Source organism: Sphaerodactylus townsendi, linkage group LG08 (genome assembly GCF_021028975.2).
Source record: "Sphaerodactylus townsendi isolate TG3544 linkage group LG08, MPM_Stown_v2.3, whole genome shotgun sequence".
NCBI classification, from domain to species: Eukaryota; Metazoa; Chordata; class Lepidosauria; order Squamata; family Sphaerodactylidae; genus Sphaerodactylus; species Sphaerodactylus townsendi.
In genome coordinates this window covers 98,905,465-98,923,296 of record NC_059432.1, presented here as the reverse complement: position 1 = coordinate 98,923,296, position 17,832 = coordinate 98,905,465, and the positions used below count along the sequence as shown (strand labels likewise).

General features: G+C 45.5%; 1 protein-coding gene across 1 annotated transcript in view; it reads right to left on the bottom strand.

Annotated features, from left to right (window-relative positions):
• Window positions 1-316: 316 nt before the first annotated feature.
• The window catches only part of GNB4 (G protein subunit beta 4), a 52,878-nt gene continuing 35,362 nt past the window's right edge, over window positions 317-17,832 (bottom strand). Inside the window, exons 2-10 of the mRNA XM_048505531.1 lie at window positions 15,493-15,602; window positions 15,253-15,291; window positions 13,178-13,284; window positions 10,568-10,631; window positions 7,520-7,682; window positions 6,323-6,389; window positions 6,019-6,220; window positions 5,203-5,419; window positions 317-3,595 (exon numbers count right to left, since the gene is read on the bottom strand). Of these exons, the coding sequence (XP_048361488.1) occupies window positions 3,489-3,595; window positions 5,203-5,419; window positions 6,019-6,220; window positions 6,323-6,389; window positions 7,520-7,682; window positions 10,568-10,631; window positions 13,178-13,284; window positions 15,253-15,291; window positions 15,493-15,549 (1,023 nt within the window). The 5' untranslated portion in view covers window positions 15,550-15,602 and the 3' untranslated portion in view covers window positions 317-3,488. The remainder of the gene's footprint in view (window positions 3,596-5,202; window positions 5,420-6,018; window positions 6,221-6,322; window positions 6,390-7,519; window positions 7,683-10,567; window positions 10,632-13,177; window positions 13,285-15,252; window positions 15,292-15,492; window positions 15,603-17,832) is intronic.

Below are 17,832 nucleotides of genomic sequence, written 5' to 3'. Positions count from 1 at the left end.
TTCATTTGATACCCATTTAAAAAATGGTACAATCATCTCAGCACCTCGAGGTCCACAAAGCAGGCCCACGGCATTCAGACTTCCAGCTGTGGTTTCCCTTAATTCACTGTAAAGTGAGGATTTTAAATAAGCAACGACTGAAGTGGGTTTTGTCCAAGAGGGGGATTTTTTTAAAAAAGCTATGTACATCAAAACTTACTGACTAGTCTCTACAGATGTCTGCAGGGATGTGGAATGTATGCACATGTTCACACACACAGCACTGGAATTGACGGTACCAAAACCCAGTAATACAGTGCCTTTGTTGAAATCAAGATTAGAGAAGGCATCAAACTCAACTTTATTGAAGGGACATTTCAAATGTATCTCCAGACAGAACGGTTCCTGGAGTGACCGGCCGAAATGTGGACATCAAAAAGTATCAGTGGATGAGTTAAAATCTCAAATTTTCTGCTCGGGACAGTCTGTGTAGGACCAACCGAGCCAAAAAGGCTACGGGTCAGTGTGATATAAGTGGTTAGAACATTATTTCATGCATTATTTAACATGATAATTCAATACAAGAGCATTTTTGCCAAAATGTAGTTTTACTTTCAGACAGATGGGGGAACAGGGCTACGTGGCCACTAGGACCCAGTGGAATATTCTACAACAAAGATGGATGGTCTGGCATGCGATATTTTGTGGCACAGGAATATACAACCCTACTATCATCTTTCTGTGGAACAGAATACAGTTTAAAAAAAATTCTGTTTCACATTCTTTCTTCCCAATGTATGGTCATCCTAAGTAATTTCAAAGGTGGTCACATATCTCTGGGCTCTGTTTCTTTTTAATATAAAGACCTGGGTAGTTTTATAGAGATAGATATACGAAGTGGTTCCCACAAAGTATGGGATGAATGTTCTAGTAGTTGGCTTCAAAGTGGGAAGGGAGGGTAGATAAAATCTTGAAGGTCCATCAAAATGGCTGTTAGCCACAACGGCTAAAATGGAACCTCTACATTCAGAGGCAGTAGACTTCTAAACACCAGTGCACCAACAGGGGGAGGATTCTGTGCGGGACAGGATGCTGGATTAGATCTCCAGTGAGGTCTGATCCACCACAGCTCCTCTGGCATAGGTTTGAAATTTTAAAAAATCAAGGTCATCAGTGTGAGCATAAGCACTTTGCCTATGCCTCATATCTTCTGATCCATCTGAATACGTGAAAAACTCAGCTACATCTCTGCAAATTTGGTCCTAAATATGGAATAATCTTTTTTAAAAAAATTTTTGCAGGCGTACATACCCACATGCTTAAAATAAGCTGGTTCCTTTTTTAATAGCTACTACATCCACACCACTTGGCACATGAATGAACGCTTAGCCCCACTCCGTAAACGTGGACAATTGGAAAGGCTAGAATTAAGGATAAAATTTGGCAGATACTTTTGACCAAACAGATGGCCCGGCAAGAAATCTGTTCTGCTAGGTTATGAACGGACAAGCCCTCTGCATGCTAACAGACTCAGGGATGCATGAAGAGTACCCCTTTCCTCCCCATACTTGGGGGGGGGGGGGCTTATTGGCATTTCCCACTTTTTGAATACACATTAACAGGAAGGCACCAAAGACTGATTTCTTCCACGACACCAACAGGTCAGTAAAAATCCGATTCACTTTAACGCCTTTAACGCATTGGCACATTTTCACCAGCACCAAAAATTGAGTTGATGGGGGGGGGGGTCATTTCCAAATCACCGTACCCCTCGTATTTTTGGATTTATTTCATATAGAAATCTTAGGAGAGGCTGAGAGGTGGTCTCGCTGCAATGCTCATGCACGGCACCTAGATCCCAAGGGAAAATGCAGACCTAGAATACAACAATTGACAATTTAAAAACTGGGAATACAGAACTTGAGAGAGATGAAAAGGACGGGGAGAGCTGGACTCCCCGACTGATGCTGTGGGGCATGACAGAAATACTCCGTTGCGTACACATAAAAAGACAGCTTTGTTCTGCTGTGGAATGTTTGCAAGACCCTTGGAGTTACGCAGCAGTCTTACACATAACTTTTGGCATTTTCTGCAGTGGCCGACTGGCGTGGCCAGAAGAGAAGTTCTAAGACGCGGATCAAATGATTAAGAATAGGGATACCGTCCTCACAAAACTGGACTACCGCAGAATTCCCAGGGGAGGTGGCCACAGGAGAGCAATACATGTGCAAAATTATTCTGCTGCAGAGAAATTTCTGTCCAACACTGCCCTCTGCAGTGGGACGGGCTCACCTCCCAAGGACCATTCTGAGGCGAGACACGCCCAAAAGGTAGGAAGGAACTTTGCCGAAAGCTTGAATTGGCTCCAGATTCAATCCCACGGATTGGCCAGCACAGAAAATGTCAAGTTTTTACATAGCAGGTCAGAAACTTCTCATGTTCAGGTATCTCATTCAAAGAAAAGAAACCATCACGCGCGGCTCATCCATCCAGCCACGCCACCATCTGTCCCCTCAATAGTGAGGTCAAGTCATGGCACGAGGCTGCTGAAATGAAGCTCTTATACTGGCTTCCCAAAATGGTTTGATTCTTCGTTTTTGAAAGTGGTGTCCAATGACCTCTGGTGCTCCTTGATGCTTGCCCTCCCTGGTTGCCAATGCATCCGCTGTGGAATTCACTGGCAACAAGGGATTCAAGCCCCTTTCCTTCAATAAATAGTTCAACAAGCGAGTAAGGCGTTAGGCTTGGCAAGGAGTCTTCAGGACTTTTTTCGAAAAACAAAAAACCCAAACACAAACCAAACATTAATTCAAACACCTCCTGTTATAGAAACCACAAGCAGATCATCAACTTCACTTTTATCTACAGTAAATTCACCAAAAAAAAAAAAATAGAAAATAACCAAACAAAAATTTTTCCACGTTTTAAAACAGTAATCTAACTGGATCCATTGCAGAACTCGGGGGGGAAGAGGAAACGTTTCAGGTTAAACACAGAGCTATATAAATGCAGGTTCCTTAAAAAAATGCATCTTTCTTTACTTACAGACAAAATGTTACATGATTGGCTGCTATGTGTATATTCAGTTATGTACAAAAAAAAAAGGGAACAGGTTCGGGGTAGCAAGACTTGGCCACAAGCTGAAATCCCTCCAGGACAAATGTAGCCAAACCACCAAAACACAAAACGGACGGCTCTTTTAGCTTCGGTCACCATTAATACATGTACTTCCCCCCCATCCCATTTCTCTTTTTAAAAAAGTCACCGATTCCCCCCACCCACCTCTTCTTCACGTGATTTTGTGTGTGTGTGTTTTAAACATCATTTACAGAAAGCCTATTTATGCAGTAATCAGTGAGTAGAAAAACTTCACCTGTAAATACAAGGTAGAAATGTTATTCACAGCAATAGGCTGCAGCATTGATCTCTCCAGATCTTGGTGGAGAAAGGTGTGCGTGTCTGTCTGTCTGGGTGTGTGTGTGTGTGTGTGTGTGTTTTCGGTGGACAAATTAATTCCAGATTCTGAGGAAACTGTCCCAAGATCCTGTAGCTACGGCCATGCCATCGTCGGTGACTCCTAAACAGCTGACTCGGTTGTCGTGGCCAGCAAGAACACCTGGAAAGAGAGAGGGAAGAAAAGACACACCCTTTAGAGGAAGCACGGCTCTTCTTATGTGCTTATCTCCCCTCGTTGCCTTACAAAGCCCCTCCATTCATCAGAGGAGAACCTCCTGGCGATCTCCAGTCCGAGGGATATCTAGCTTGCTTCGATGACAGCCAGGGCTTTTACTGTCCTGACTCCGGCCTGGTGGAACTAGCTGCATGGTGATGTCAGAGTGCTGCAGGAAGTATGTCAATTCCACAGGGCCTGCAAGACATGGCTGTTCCACCAGGTCTTTCCCAACTAGCCAGCCGAATTGATTGACTGATTAGAAAAAAAATCTTTCGATCTCCAGGGGATGGGGCAGGAGGGAGGGGGTGGAAGGATAAATTTACACCAACCATCTCAGCGTTTTTTTAAAAAATTAAATTTATATTTAAAAAATTATTAATTGGTTGGGATTCATATTTTAATGTCTATTGTTTATGGAATGTTTTAAAATATGTGGTAACCCATGCAGAGCCCTTCGAGGATAGAGTGAGATTTAAATCCAACAAAATGAATGAATGAATGAATGAATGAATGAATGAATGAATGAATGAATGAATGAATGAATACTTCATGCTGCTGTTTCCCCAAGGCAGCACATATTTGTTTTCACAACTACCTGCAAAATAGGCTAAGTTCGCCACCAACGAGCTCCCCAAATCATTGAAAATTCAGTCCCACATTGTCCCTGCTCTCATCCAACACTGTCCGCTAAACCATTCCTGCTTTCCAGGAATTAGCATGGTCCAAAAGGACAGAGTCCTGGAGCCCTGCCTTGGAAGATCAAGGTTTGAATCTCAGCTTGGGCCTCATTCTGGTCACTAGGAAGCCTACCTCACAGGGTGTGTGTTATGAGGGGGAAGGGAAAGAAGTTTGTAAGCCTCTTTGAGTCTCCTTACAGGAGAGAAAGGGGGGATATAAATCCAACTCTTCTTACTACATACCACTAACTTCGATGAAGACATTTTATGCTATAGATCAGGGGTCTTCAAACTATGGCCCTCCAGATGTTCATGGACTACAATTCCCATCAGCCCCTGCCAGCATGACCAAGTGGTAGGGCTCATGGGAACTGTAGTCTATGAACATCTGGAGGGCCATAGTTTGAAGACCCCTGCTATAGATAGTCTGACCCAGCAAATCCTTGTTTACACAAACTGGTAATATTCACAGAGCCAGTGTGGTGTAGTGGTTAAGAGAAGGTCGATTCTAATCTGGAGAACCAGGTTTGATTCCCCACCCCTCCACCTAAATGCCAGAGGCTTATCTGGTGAACCAGATGTGTTTCTACACTGCTGCATTCCTGCTGGGTGACCTTGAGCTAGTCACAGTTCTTCGGAATTCTCTCAGCCCCACCTACCTCACAAGGTGTTGGTTGTGGAGAGAGAAAGGGAAAGGAGATTGTAGGCCACCTTGAGTCTCCTTACAGGAGAGAAAGGAGAGGGGTATAAATCCAAACTTCTTCTTCTTCCGTCTGAAGGCTTCACAGCCGAGCAGCATCCTCAGCTGCCTCTAAGGGCCTGACAGTGATGTCACAGAGACAACCGATCCTTTTCTCAGACCCCGCCACTCACCTGCCCTTTCTCCCTTCAGGGTGTCCCAAACGTTGCAGTTGAAGTCATCATAACCAGCCAATAAGAGGCGGCCGCTCTTGGAGAAGGCAACTGATGTGATTCCACAGATGATGTTGTCGTGAGAGTACATCATGAGTTCCTGGTCAGCTCGCAGGTCAAACAGCCGGCAGGTGGCGTCGTCCGAGCCAGTGGCAAATGCGTGGCCGTTGGGGAAGAACTGGGCAACGAGACAAGATACGTGAGCCACAGACCAAGCAAAACTGGGAACCCAGGGGGCAAGGAAGGGGGGGTTCTTTTCAAAACGGTAGTTTCTTTTACTGAGTTTGCAACATGTTTCAGATTTCCGAAACATTTAATAGGCATTAGAAAAAAAAACCCAAACAAAACTAAATAAAGTTACAGTTAAAAGAACATTACAAGGCGTGCAAAACACGTATTAAGAATGTGGCTACAGCTTCAGATATTTCTGCTCAGGACTATTCAGTAACTTGATCATTTTTATTTTGTCTGGAAGACGCAAATCCTGTAGGAAATAATGCCACCAGGTCAGATCTAAGATCATTATGTTCAGAGCAGCAAAGCAAGACATGAGCAAGCGAGTCTGGTATATGGAGACAGAACAGGCAGCATCGCTCAAGATGAGCGATATTAGAAAAACGACCTTGGAGTAAAGCTGAGGGAAAGGAGTTACATCCTGCGAGTTTGAAATAGGTAAAAATCATTTTTAATACAACAGCACCTCGCGTTGTATGGCGGAGTGGGATTTTAAAATAGGAATGAAGAGCGGTCACGTCACAATCGATGGATGGCACTTACACACACTGCGTTGATGTCGGACACGTGCCCCGTGAAAGACTGCCGGCACATTCCGTCTCGAATGTCCCAGAGCTTGGAGGAAGCGTCGCAGGCCCCCGAAACGAAAGTGCTCATGTCTGGACTTAGAGAGAGGCTCATTACATCGCCGGTGTGGCCGGTAAAAGCAGTAGTCTGCTGGCCAGTTTCAATGTCCCACAGAGCGCTGCAAATGAAAAGAGGGAAGAAGGTTTGCACGCCGCAGATTAAAAGCAACCTCTGCAGATTAAAAGCAACCACTCGTGAAAAGCAACCTCTGTACACTCACCAAGTGGTGTCTCCTGAACTTGTAACTATCTGGTTGTCGTCCAGAAAGCGACAACAAGACAAATACCCTAAAATAGAGAACAGAAAGTAATTAAGTACAGAAACCATCAGAAACACAAACTGCCCAAAGTCCCACATTTCAACACAGATCTACGCAGCACTGTGAGGGCTCTGTGATTTGAAACAAAATGCAGAACCCAGTAAGTTCTAGTTTTCGCTTATCGCACTGTTTTAAGTCAAATGTATGGCCCCACCTTAAGGCAGCCCAAGTAATGTTGAAAGGACGGGCGGAATTTTAGAAGCCAGAGGAGAGGCTTTGTGCGTATACTAATGAATGTCTAATATAGCAGCCTCTAAGTCCAGAATCCTCACTTGGAATAATATCAAAAGGCACCCTGCAAGTCCTGACAACAAGAAAATGTTTGACACGAAGGAACCGCAGAAAATATTTCTGGCATGAAGTATTTGAAGACGAATGCTCCAGCTGTGCCCGCACTCCATTCAATACCTATTCACTATTTCTTCAAGACACTTCTTCTGTTCCTTGTTATTGATCACAACATCTGATTAATCTTTTTCTTTTCTTATATTAGGCTTATGCAGCCATGCTGGAAGCTACTGCTATGGAGAAGAGACTCTCTCTGATGCGAAGCTGCAACCAATCTACTAGCACACGTGCTGCAAATTTCACTATTTGCTGCAGCTTAGCTTCCTGCTTTTAGGGCAGTGATGGCGAACCTTTTCGAGACCGAGTGCCCAAATTGCAACCCAAAACCCACTTATTTGTCGCAAAGTGCCAAGACCGGCAATTTAACTTGAATACTGAGGTTTCAGTTTAGAAAAAAAACGGTTGGCTCCAAGGCGCACGTTACTCAGGAGTAAGCTTAGTGAAGCAACCATGCAAAGCTTCAAATGATTAAATCATGATCCTAGGAGGGTTTACTCAGAAGCAAGCCCCATTGGCAGCAACCGCGCTTACTCTCAGGTAAAGGATCATGCCCAGACCAGCCTAGATGTGTGGGGGGGGAGGGTGATTTTCCACCCTCCTCCCACATGATGAACTCTGTGCGCGTGTGCCCACAGAGAGGGCTCTAAGTGCCACCTCTGGCACCCGTGCCATAGGTTCGCCATCACTGTTTTAGGGCATTAGGCACATTTCAGTCAGTCAATTTAGAGCCAAAAAAAGGTGAAAGCTGACCAGTGTGGCCGGGTAGTTCTCTGCTCACTCGTACGTTGCCCTCTCTCGTCTTCAGGTTGTATATAGAGCAGATGTTGTCCAATCCACCACAGGCAACGTAATTTCCCGACGGGGCATAGGCACAGGTCATGACCCAGGAAGATCTCAAAGGAATGGCATGCATCTTTAAGGGGAGGGGGAAGAAACACCATGAGAGAAAGAGAGAGAGAGAGCAGTCATTTTGAGGATATTGAGGAGATAGAAAAAGTGCAGAGAAGGGCAATGAGGATGATTGAGGGATTGGAGCACCTTCCCTATGAGGAGAGGCTGCAGCGTTTGGGACTCTTTCGTTTGGAGAGGAGGCGGCTGAGGGGGGATATGATCGAAGTCTATAAAATTATGCATGGGGTAGAAAATGTTGAGAGAGATAAATTTTTCTCTCTTTTTCACAATACTAGAACCAGGAGGCATACATTGAAAATGCTGGGGAGAAGAATTAGGACTAATAAAAGGAAACATTTTTTCACGCATGTGATTGGTGTTTGGAATATGCTGCCACAGGAGGTGGTGATGGCCACTAACCTGGATAGCTTTAAAAGGGGCTTAGACAGATTTATAGAGGAGAAGTTGATCTATGGCTACCAATCTTGATCCTCTTTGATCTGAGATTGCAAATGCCTTAACAGACCAGGTGCTCGGGAGCAACAGCTGCAGAAGGCCATTGCTTTCACCTCCTGCATGTGAGCTCCCAAAGGCACCTGGTGGGCCACTGCGAGTAGCAGAGAGCTGGACTAGATGGACTCTGGTCTGATCCAGCTGGCTTGTTCTTATGTTCCTATTTCTTGCCCAGGCACACAATTCTCCTCTTTATCACAGATGTTCAAGTGCATGGATACATGCAGAAGAAGAAGAAGAGTTTGGATTTATATCCCCCCTTTCTCTCCTGCAGGAGACTCAAAGGGGCTCACAATCTCCTTGCCCTTCCCCCCTCACAACAAACACCCTGGGAGGTAGGTGGGGCTGAGAGAGCTCAGAAGAACTGTGACTAGCCCAAGGTCACCCAGCTAGCGTGTGTGGGTGTGTACAGGCCAATCTGAATTCCCCAGATAAGCCTCCACAGCTCAAGTGGCAGAGCGGGGAATCAAACCCGGTTCCTCCAGATCAGAGTGCACCTGCTCTTAGCCACTGCTCTTAGCCACTACGCCACTGCTGCAGCAGATGCACGGAGCATACGCAGAGCATAGTTTTTTAAATGGAATGTCAAGATTTCAGGCTATGTTGAATAAAGTCATGGATGGAGAAGAATCTAAACCAGACAGGGAAAGAAGGACACACATGCATCAAGAGTGTTCAAGGAGTCTCCCACCACCCCTATTGCATCTGATCCCATTCTGTGTTTTTTTCCCCCGATCGCCTTGGATCTTGAGGATTTGTTCCAGAAGCGGTGGGGATTTCCTCCAATGTGAGTGAGCAGCCTTTCCCAAACCACATGACGATACAGAACAGCACCGCCATTAGAGCAACGCGTCTATCAGATCCACCCCAATTTGAGAACACTACTCGTTTTTAAAAGGCACTTCGGCATTCTTGAGACTCAGGACCAACCACTGTTTTGGTGAATCCTTCCCACCAGGGAATATGAACACAACAAGCCACTTGGCACGCCAGCAGTTTAAAAAGGTAAAGACAAAAGGGGCTCTTCCTGATGTAGCAGCCAGTCTAAGAGGTAAACCAACATGATCTCAAAAGCACTACCACGGCACTGCTCAGCTGTATGTTATGTGCCTTGTGGCTCAATTTGGGCTTCTGCAAAGCACGTTTTGCTGCTGGAAGAATAAGCCAGGAAAGTTCTTGGGCTTTCCTATTCCCTCCACCTCTCACATGCAGATAGCTCAGGGGTCTGCAACCTGCGGCTCTCCAGATGTTCATGGACTACAAATCCCATCAGCCCCTGGCAGGTTGCAGGTTGCAGACCCCTGAGCTAGTTAATAATCTATTTCTGCATTTACGACAAGCCACGGTTTGCCATTATATCTGAGCTGGCAAGCTAGAATGCCCAACGTAGGCTGCTTTGCAGGTTAACTGTGAGTCACTACAACCCAGGGCAGCTTACATCCTCCATTTTACCCTTGCAACAACCCTTGCCCCAAGGTCACCAAGCAAGCTTCCATGTCACAGCAAGGAGACAAACCTGGGTCTCCCAGATCGACACTCTAGCCCACTGCCAAACGCTGGCTCCCAGTTTTCAAGTAATGCAGAAAACCGCACACTGAGGACAGAATGAAGTGAGTGAGCCAGAGGATCCCTCAAGCTCATTCACATAGCAGGAAACTATGGTTTGCTGTTACATCTGAGCTCAACCAATATCTCCTTCACTTCCTATATGTTTCCAAATATGCTGCCACAGGAGGTGGTGATGGCCACTAACCTGGATGGCTTTAAAAGGGGCTTGGACAGATTTATGGAGGAGAAGTCGATCTATGGCTACCAATCTTGATCCTCCTTGATCTCAGATTGCAAATCCCTTAGCAGACCAGGTGCTCGGGAGCAGCAGCAGCAGAAGGCCATTGCTTCCGCATCCTGCATGTGAGCTCCCAAAGGCACCTGGTGGGCCACTGCGAGTAGCAGAGGGCTGGACTAGATGGACTCTGGTCTGATCCCGCAGGCTGCTACAGAACTGTTCTATTTTACTGTTCAAGAAAGCCTGAAACACCCCTGGATTTCCTGTAATCCAAACTGCCAGAGATCCCCTGATTTTCAGAGAAACATTCAGAGACCCAACAGTCTGTTTTCCCAAACAAGTGAGTCACAGTTGTTAAAAAGCAATGGGACAGAACCATTCATGAGATGCACAGCGGTGTTTTGAATGAATACGCTCGTCTTTAAAAGGAACAAATAAAAGCAAGATAGAGAAATTTTTTTGGAGCAAAGACCCCTCTTATAAAAAAAAAACCCTCAAAGCAAGAAAGAAATGGTAAAGAAAAAACAGTGGCAGTGAAAACAGAGAAAAGATGAATTTCAAAAGGCATATCAAAAGGCTCAAATGATTTTTAAAAAAAAAGACTCTACCTTATTTGTTGTATAGCTATCCCAAATAATTAATTTTCCATCTTGAGAAGCGCTGACTAGTAGCCTAAAGATAACCACAAAAAAGGGGTAACATATTAATTTTGTCTCTCTCTCCAGCTGGTTTTTAGACATTGGCACTGTACAAGCATCTGGTCATTTTGAACGACTCTTCCCACTGGCACAAGTTTGTGTCGTCTTCACAAAAAACCAAAACAGGCCCATGGCTTTGGAGTATTAGCAGAGTGTATCAAAGACAGGTGTCCAACTCGCAGCCCTCCAGATGTTATGGACTACAGTTCCCAGCATGATGCTGGCAGGGGATGATGGGAACTGTAGTCCATAACATCTGGAAGGCCGCGAGTTTGACACTGTCGAAAGCTTTCACGGCCAGAATCACTGGGGTGTTGTGGGGTTTCCAGGCTGTACGGCCGTGTTCCAGTAGCATTTTCTCCTGACGTTTCGCCCGCATCTGTGCCTGGCATCCTTACACATGCTACAATAGGTGGATTCCACTCAACACATGCAAATCACACTTGCTAATTGCCCCCTTTACACTTGTTAACCAGTGCAAATGGCTCTTTCTACCACCCTGGACATTTCATAGTTATATAAACTCAACTTGCTTTACTACCATCAGATCCTCTGAAGATGCCAGCCACAGATGCAGGTGAAACATCAGGAGAAAATGCTACTGGAACACGGCCACACAGCCCAGAAACCCCACAACACCCCAGTTATTTAGACTATTTATACCCACTTTTCTCCCTAATGGGAGACTCTGTTCACTCTTCCTCTATGCTATCCTGAGAATTCCCTTCCCCTGTGAGGTAGGCTAGGCCCGTGGTGGCGAACCTATGGCACTCCAGATGTTCATGAACTATATTTCCCATCAGCCCCTGACAGCATAGCCATGCTGGCAGGGGCTGGTGGGAACTGCAGTCAATGAACATCTGGAGTGCCATAGGTTCGCCACCACTGGGCTAGGCTAAGTGTGCGTGCCTGGCCCAAAGTTACCCAGTGGGCTGCCATGGCAGAGTGGAAATTCCAATATGACCCTCTGGGCATCTAGTCCAATACTCTCATCATGCTACCACAGTGACTCTATTAAAATCCTAGCAAAAATACTTGTTCCTGTGATGGAAGGAACTCCTATCAAATACGAGAGTCTCTCTTATGAGCCGGACTGTTCAATGCCAGGGATGGCTGGCAAATGTTTTCCTCTGTCACTGTAGCCACAAATGCTTTCTCCCCCTGCCCCATAAACACACGGCACACACATCTTTCCGTTCTTGCCCGTGTCTTTAGAGAGAGGGGCCTCTGAGGTCAGGATAAAATTATCCCCTACCTGAGGTAATCGCAGTTTCAGAGACGTACGGGCAGTGCATTTGTACTTCTTGGCAATCTTGCCGATTATTGAGAATGTGTTTGGATCAAGAAGACTCATGATGGTCAACCACTGAGCCAGCCCCATCTGCGTAATCCTTTGATCCATTTCTTAGAACAGGGGTAGGGAACCTGCGGCTCTCCAGATGTTCAGGAACTACAATTCCCATCAGCCTCTGTCAGCATGGCCAATTGGCCATGCTGACAGAGGCTGATGGGAATTGTAGTTCCTGAACATCTGGAGAGCCGCAGGTTCCCTACCCCTGTTTTAGAATCACAGAATCATAGAAACATAAAGTGGGAAGGGACCTCCGGAGTCATCCAGTCCAACCCCTTTGTGGGGGGAGTTGTGATCAAGTAGTCAGAAACTTAAGATCTGGCTTTTTGAGAGCTCTTGCACAAGCAGAAATGCAGGAAAAAGGATGTCAGCAGCTGTTCATGTCAACCCACGCCAGACTGATTGCAATTATGTGCAACCAATTTCTGGCCACTCTAGGGAGGAAAGTGCTTGGTGGGGCCCAAGATGCACAGCAAGTGGAACTGTGCTAAGTCTGTTCATGTTTCTGCTTGTGCATCGCTGCATCCAAGTCACTGTCTGTCAATCAAATTTCTTAATCACCCCTCCCAGAACTGGCTCGGGGTGATTTACAAATCGAACAACGATACAATAAAACTGTCTCGGCGTGCATAGACCTGCTTACCCTCCCACTCCACACTGGATGGAGCAATTTATTTATGTCAACCTGAAAAAAGTAATTTACCATTTATTTCAAATAATCCCCCTTAAAATTAATATACTTGACTACTACTCCAGTTTCAAAGATTTTAAATTGAGAAAAAAAGGGATAAAATATTGTTTTTTTGAAGGTAAATCCACAGTACTCCCTGACAAATGACTGGGCCTTTTAGCAAATCTCCTAAGCCACAGGTGTCAAACTCGCGGCCCTCCAGATGTTATGGACTACATTTCCCATCATCCCCTGCCAGGATCATGCTGGCGGGGGATGATGGGAACTGTAGTCCATAACATCTGAAGGGCCGCGAGTTTGACACCTATGTCCTAGGCTATCTATAACTTCTCTACAATTCAGATTTATCACTTGTTGGCTGTATTTTACTTAACGCTACATCATTTCAACAGTTATTGTCTCTTCCAAGTGGTCGAATGGATATTTTCCAGTTGTGAGAGGAAGGATCCTCCATCTCATGCCAGTCATTTGTACAAACCTTGAATCAGAGCCCCAGTGCATGGCATAAATTTTAGCTAAATGGCCCCTCAGGGTACGTCTGGTGCGCATCTGAATTCGGCCCACTGAGTCAAGACTTGTGGTGATCTAGGTAAAAAGGTGAGGAAGAGACATCGGTCAAAACAGGTAGAAAGCCCCAACACAATCACTTTTAAAAATGAAGCAACTAGCCAGAAATGACGGCAACAGGAACCAACGTGAGCCAGAGGCCCCTTCCGCACATGCAGAATAATGCATTTTCAATCCACTTTCACAATAGTTTGCAAGTGGATTCTGCTATTCCCACAGCTGCAAAGTGCATTGAAAGTGGATTGAAAGTGCAATATTCGGCATGTGTGGAAGCGGCCAGAGATCACAAAGGACAAGAGCAGAAGCCACAAACTGGAGCTACAAAGCAACAACTCAGACTAGGATAGTGTTACCCTCTCTAGAATGCTAACAACCTCTTGGGAACTCTGATGGCAGATCCTGAACCCACAGAACCAATATTCCCACAGGGAAAAAAAAGGTTATCTTGGATGCTGCCCTCAGGGCTCGTCCACAAATCTCATGAAAGCTGTTTCATTTATTTTTGTCCCCATTTATCTTATGTACAATATCCCTAGAATTGGTGCTACCAAAGATCTCTCACCAATAAGAATCCTAAATCATGAGATATCCTAAATCGATTTTGTTAACCCAGAAGGGTATTCAGTAGTTTTCTAATTTCCACTTTAAAGAAAATGGTTTTTGTTGAAAATTTTAGCTGATGGCATATCAGGCATCCAACAACAGAACTTCAGTGAGTATTTCTGGAGTCTATTTCAAAAGGCACATTGTAGAAATGGCTTGTAACAGTGATGTGACATGTACAGGGGTGCCAGTCCTGAGGCATGTTATCAGAGCAGTTTTAAAGCCCTTATCATGGTGATGACAGGCCCTCTGGTTATTTTAATACCATTAGGTGTATACACTGATACGAAGTTGGATCCAACCAACTTTTCTGTTGGTGAAAAAGGTAGGAAGGGCTCCCTTTCACTAACCCAAAAGGTTACACTAGAGATTATGAGGCCAGCATGGACAAAAAGATAAGGGATAAGGACTCTAGTAAGGAAAAGATTTCAGTGAGAGTGAAAAAGCTGGCAGATCTAACCCATAATTTCTGTTAATCTATGGGTACTTTCACACATGCAGAATAACGCACTTTCAATCCACTTTCACAATGGCGTGCAAGTGGATTTTGCTATTTCGCACAGCAAAATCCACTTGCAAAGTGCACTGAAAGTGGATGTACTTTGCAGCTGGATTTTACTTTATATCCACCTATGTTTAAATGAATGGATCTTGCACAGACTCACAGTCATCCATGATATCTGCTTATAGTCTGTCTCAGAAAAAGATGATAGTAGGGTTGTATATTCCTCCACCACAGAGCTCAACATGCCAGACCTTCTTTGTCGTAGAATGCTCCGCCTGGGTCCTAGTGCCTATCCAGCCCTGTCCCCCACAATTCGTTTGAAAGGAAAAATACAAGTATTGGTGACATTTGTTCAACGAACAATTCATGCTCTTGTATCTAAGTACCATGTTCAGTAATGCACAAAATAATTATTTTGACCAAGGTTATGCATAAAAATGAATGATAATTCTCATTTGTCCGGGACTATATTCTAATGTGGAAGCGTACAATTTTCTCAACCGTTCCACTGACTGTACTAATACCTTTTTCCGAGACAGAGTATAGCAACTTTCACTTTAATTATTTGTTTACAGTGAATGCAAATTTTCAAAGTCTTTCACCAATTTGGTTCTCAAAAAAAAAATTATTTACAGTCGTTTTTTAAATCCCAGGCATAGAACCAATGGCTTTATAACCGTGGTGGCGAACCTTTAGAACTCCAGATGTTACGGAGTACAATTCCCATCAGCCCCTGCCAGCATGGCCAATTGACCATGCTGGCAGGGGCTGATGGGAATTGTGGTCCATAACATCTGGAGTGCCAAAGGTTCACCACCACTGCTTTATAAGCATCTCCCCACACAGAGAATGGACAAAGTACCAGAAAATGAGTGTACCTGAGCAAGAGTTGTGTCACTACAAGCTTTTCTGGCATCCTTTAAAATAAAAAGAAAAGAGAGAGATTGGCATCATGTACAATTCTGTTTTGAACAATTTGGGAAATAGAAGGGGTGACCTTCCTAAAAGCCTTCACCTTCCCCTCCCCCCCTCCCCCAAAACAAGATACACTTCCAGTCAATCTGCAATTATGACTATTTAGGATTAGTACCAAGAAACAGGTGAAGAAAACACCTTACTCTGATTTGATTCCGGAGCTGTTCAGCCTCCTGCCGCAACTGTTCCAGCTCACTCATCCTCTCGAATGAGTCTCTTTCCCACCGTCACAATACCGATGAAAAGAAGTCTGCTGAGAAATTTAAGAAAAAACACACACAACTGTAATTGTGCTGATACTACAGCCTTCAATTTTCAATGCACAAGAGCAATTCAGAAGATGAAACTGTAAGTGGGCTGCATCTGAATAAGTGGAATTGTTATTTACGTTCCTGTTTCACGCTGCTTATCCAGCTCTTAGGATTCTTTGCCTCAAAAGACATTCAACTTCCATACAGAGCATTTCAAGCGTTTGACATGCTTCGTACGCATCGTGCCAGCATTGCTTTCAATAGCATTCCATGCTGCAGAGAAAACAGCTTCTCTGCCAATATGTGATGTCAGCATACTCTTTGCAGATATCTACCGTGTTTCCCGGAAAATAAGACAAGGTCTTATATTAATTTTTACTCCAAAAGATGTCTTAGGGCAGTGATGGCGAACCTTTTCGAGACTGAGTGCCCAAATTTCAACCCAAAACCCACTTATTCACTGCAAAGTGCCAACAGAGCAATTTAACCTGAATACTGAGGTTTTAGTTTAGGAAAAACAGTTGGTTCGGAGGCACATGTTACTCAGGAGTACGCTTGGTGAAGCAACTGTGCAACGCTTCGAATGGGTGAATCACGACCCTAGGAGGGTTTACTCAGAAGCAAGCCCCATTGCCAGCAACTGAGCTTATTCCCAGGTAAAGGATCGTGCCCAGGCCAGCCTAGGGGTGTGTGTGTGGGGGGGTGATTTTCCGCCCCCCCCACATGACGAACTCTGTGCACGTGGGCCCACAGAAAGGGCTCTGAGTGCCACCTCTGGCACCCGTGCCATAGGTTCGCCACCGCTGTCTTAGGGCTTATTTTCAGGGGATGTCTTATTTTTTTCCATGATTTTGTGCCCCCCCATGTGACCAGATCAGCTGTGCAGGGGAATCTGTAACTAGGGCTTATTTCTGGAGTAGGGCTTATATTTCAAGCATCCTCCAAAAATCCTGAAAAATCATGCTAAGGTTTATTTTCGGGGTAGGTCTTATTTTCAGGAAAACAGGGCATGACAGATCTAATGTAACAGTTTTAGAAAGGGAAATACCTTATTCGGATATGAAAGGGAAATTTGAGATGCAAATGATGGAGAATGGCCCTTGATTTGGAACAAGTGGGTGAGAAGGAAGATTTCACACAGTGCGGGGAAAGACAGTGCTTTCCTCCAAATTGGGATCCGTGAGGAAAAATAAGGCCAGGATGAGGAAGGCGGAGGAAATGATAAGAGCAAGCCAGTGTCCCAGGATGGCCCCGTGGTTAGAGGGGTTGGCCTAGTACAGGGGTCTGCAACCTGCGGCTCCGGAGCCGCATGTGGCTCTTTCAGCCATATACTGCGGCTCCACATGGCCTGGAGGTTGGAGGGTAGTGTAGGCATGTCCCTCCAGCCCTCCAGAGCAGCGCTGGAAGGAAAGGTGAGTGGAAGGGGCGAACCGGAGACGGCTCCGTCTGTGAGGGCGCCGCTTTTCATGTCCCCTCCACTCACCTCTCCTTCCAGCGCTGCTCTGGAGGGCTGGAGGGACAAGCCCAAGCTGCCCTCCGACCCCTGGAGGTCGGAGGGTAGCATGGGCGTGTCCCTCCAGAGCAGCCACCATCCCCCCTCTATTATCCCCGCAGCTGCCATCCCCCTCTGCCCCACGGAGCAGGCGACTGCCTGCTTAATTGGGCGGGGGGGTGGGGTGGAATGGCTGCCTCTCCGGCTCAGTAGACCTTCAGGGCCGTGGAAAACAGGTCCGAATGGCTCTTTGGGTGGTAAAGGTTGCTGACCCCTGGCCTAGTATCTGGGAGACCCAAGTTTGAATCCCCTCTTGGCCATGGAAGCTGGATAGGTGTCTTTGGCCTAGCCACACCCTCTCAGCCTAATTTAGCTCTGAGGGTTGTTGTGAGGGTAACAGAGAAGACAGGAGAGTGATGTAAGCCACTTGGGGTCCTCACTGGGGAGAAAGGCAGGATACAAACAAATGCACAAGCAATAGGGAACTCAGCCTTCCACAGAACACATGAAATAGCTTCACCTGCATTATACCTGCCCATCGACAACCCCCTTTTCAGCTCACATAGGCTGTTTCCCATTGATGAGTCTAGATTAGATCCTTTTAGCTCCCCGTCAGACTCATTCACAGCCAAAGTTTTAAAGATGAAACTCAAAAGTGAGCCAAAAACATATCTTCGCCAAGGAATGCTGTGTCCAAGAAGAGGCACACTGCCAGGTAAAGAAACGATGAGGAAATGGGG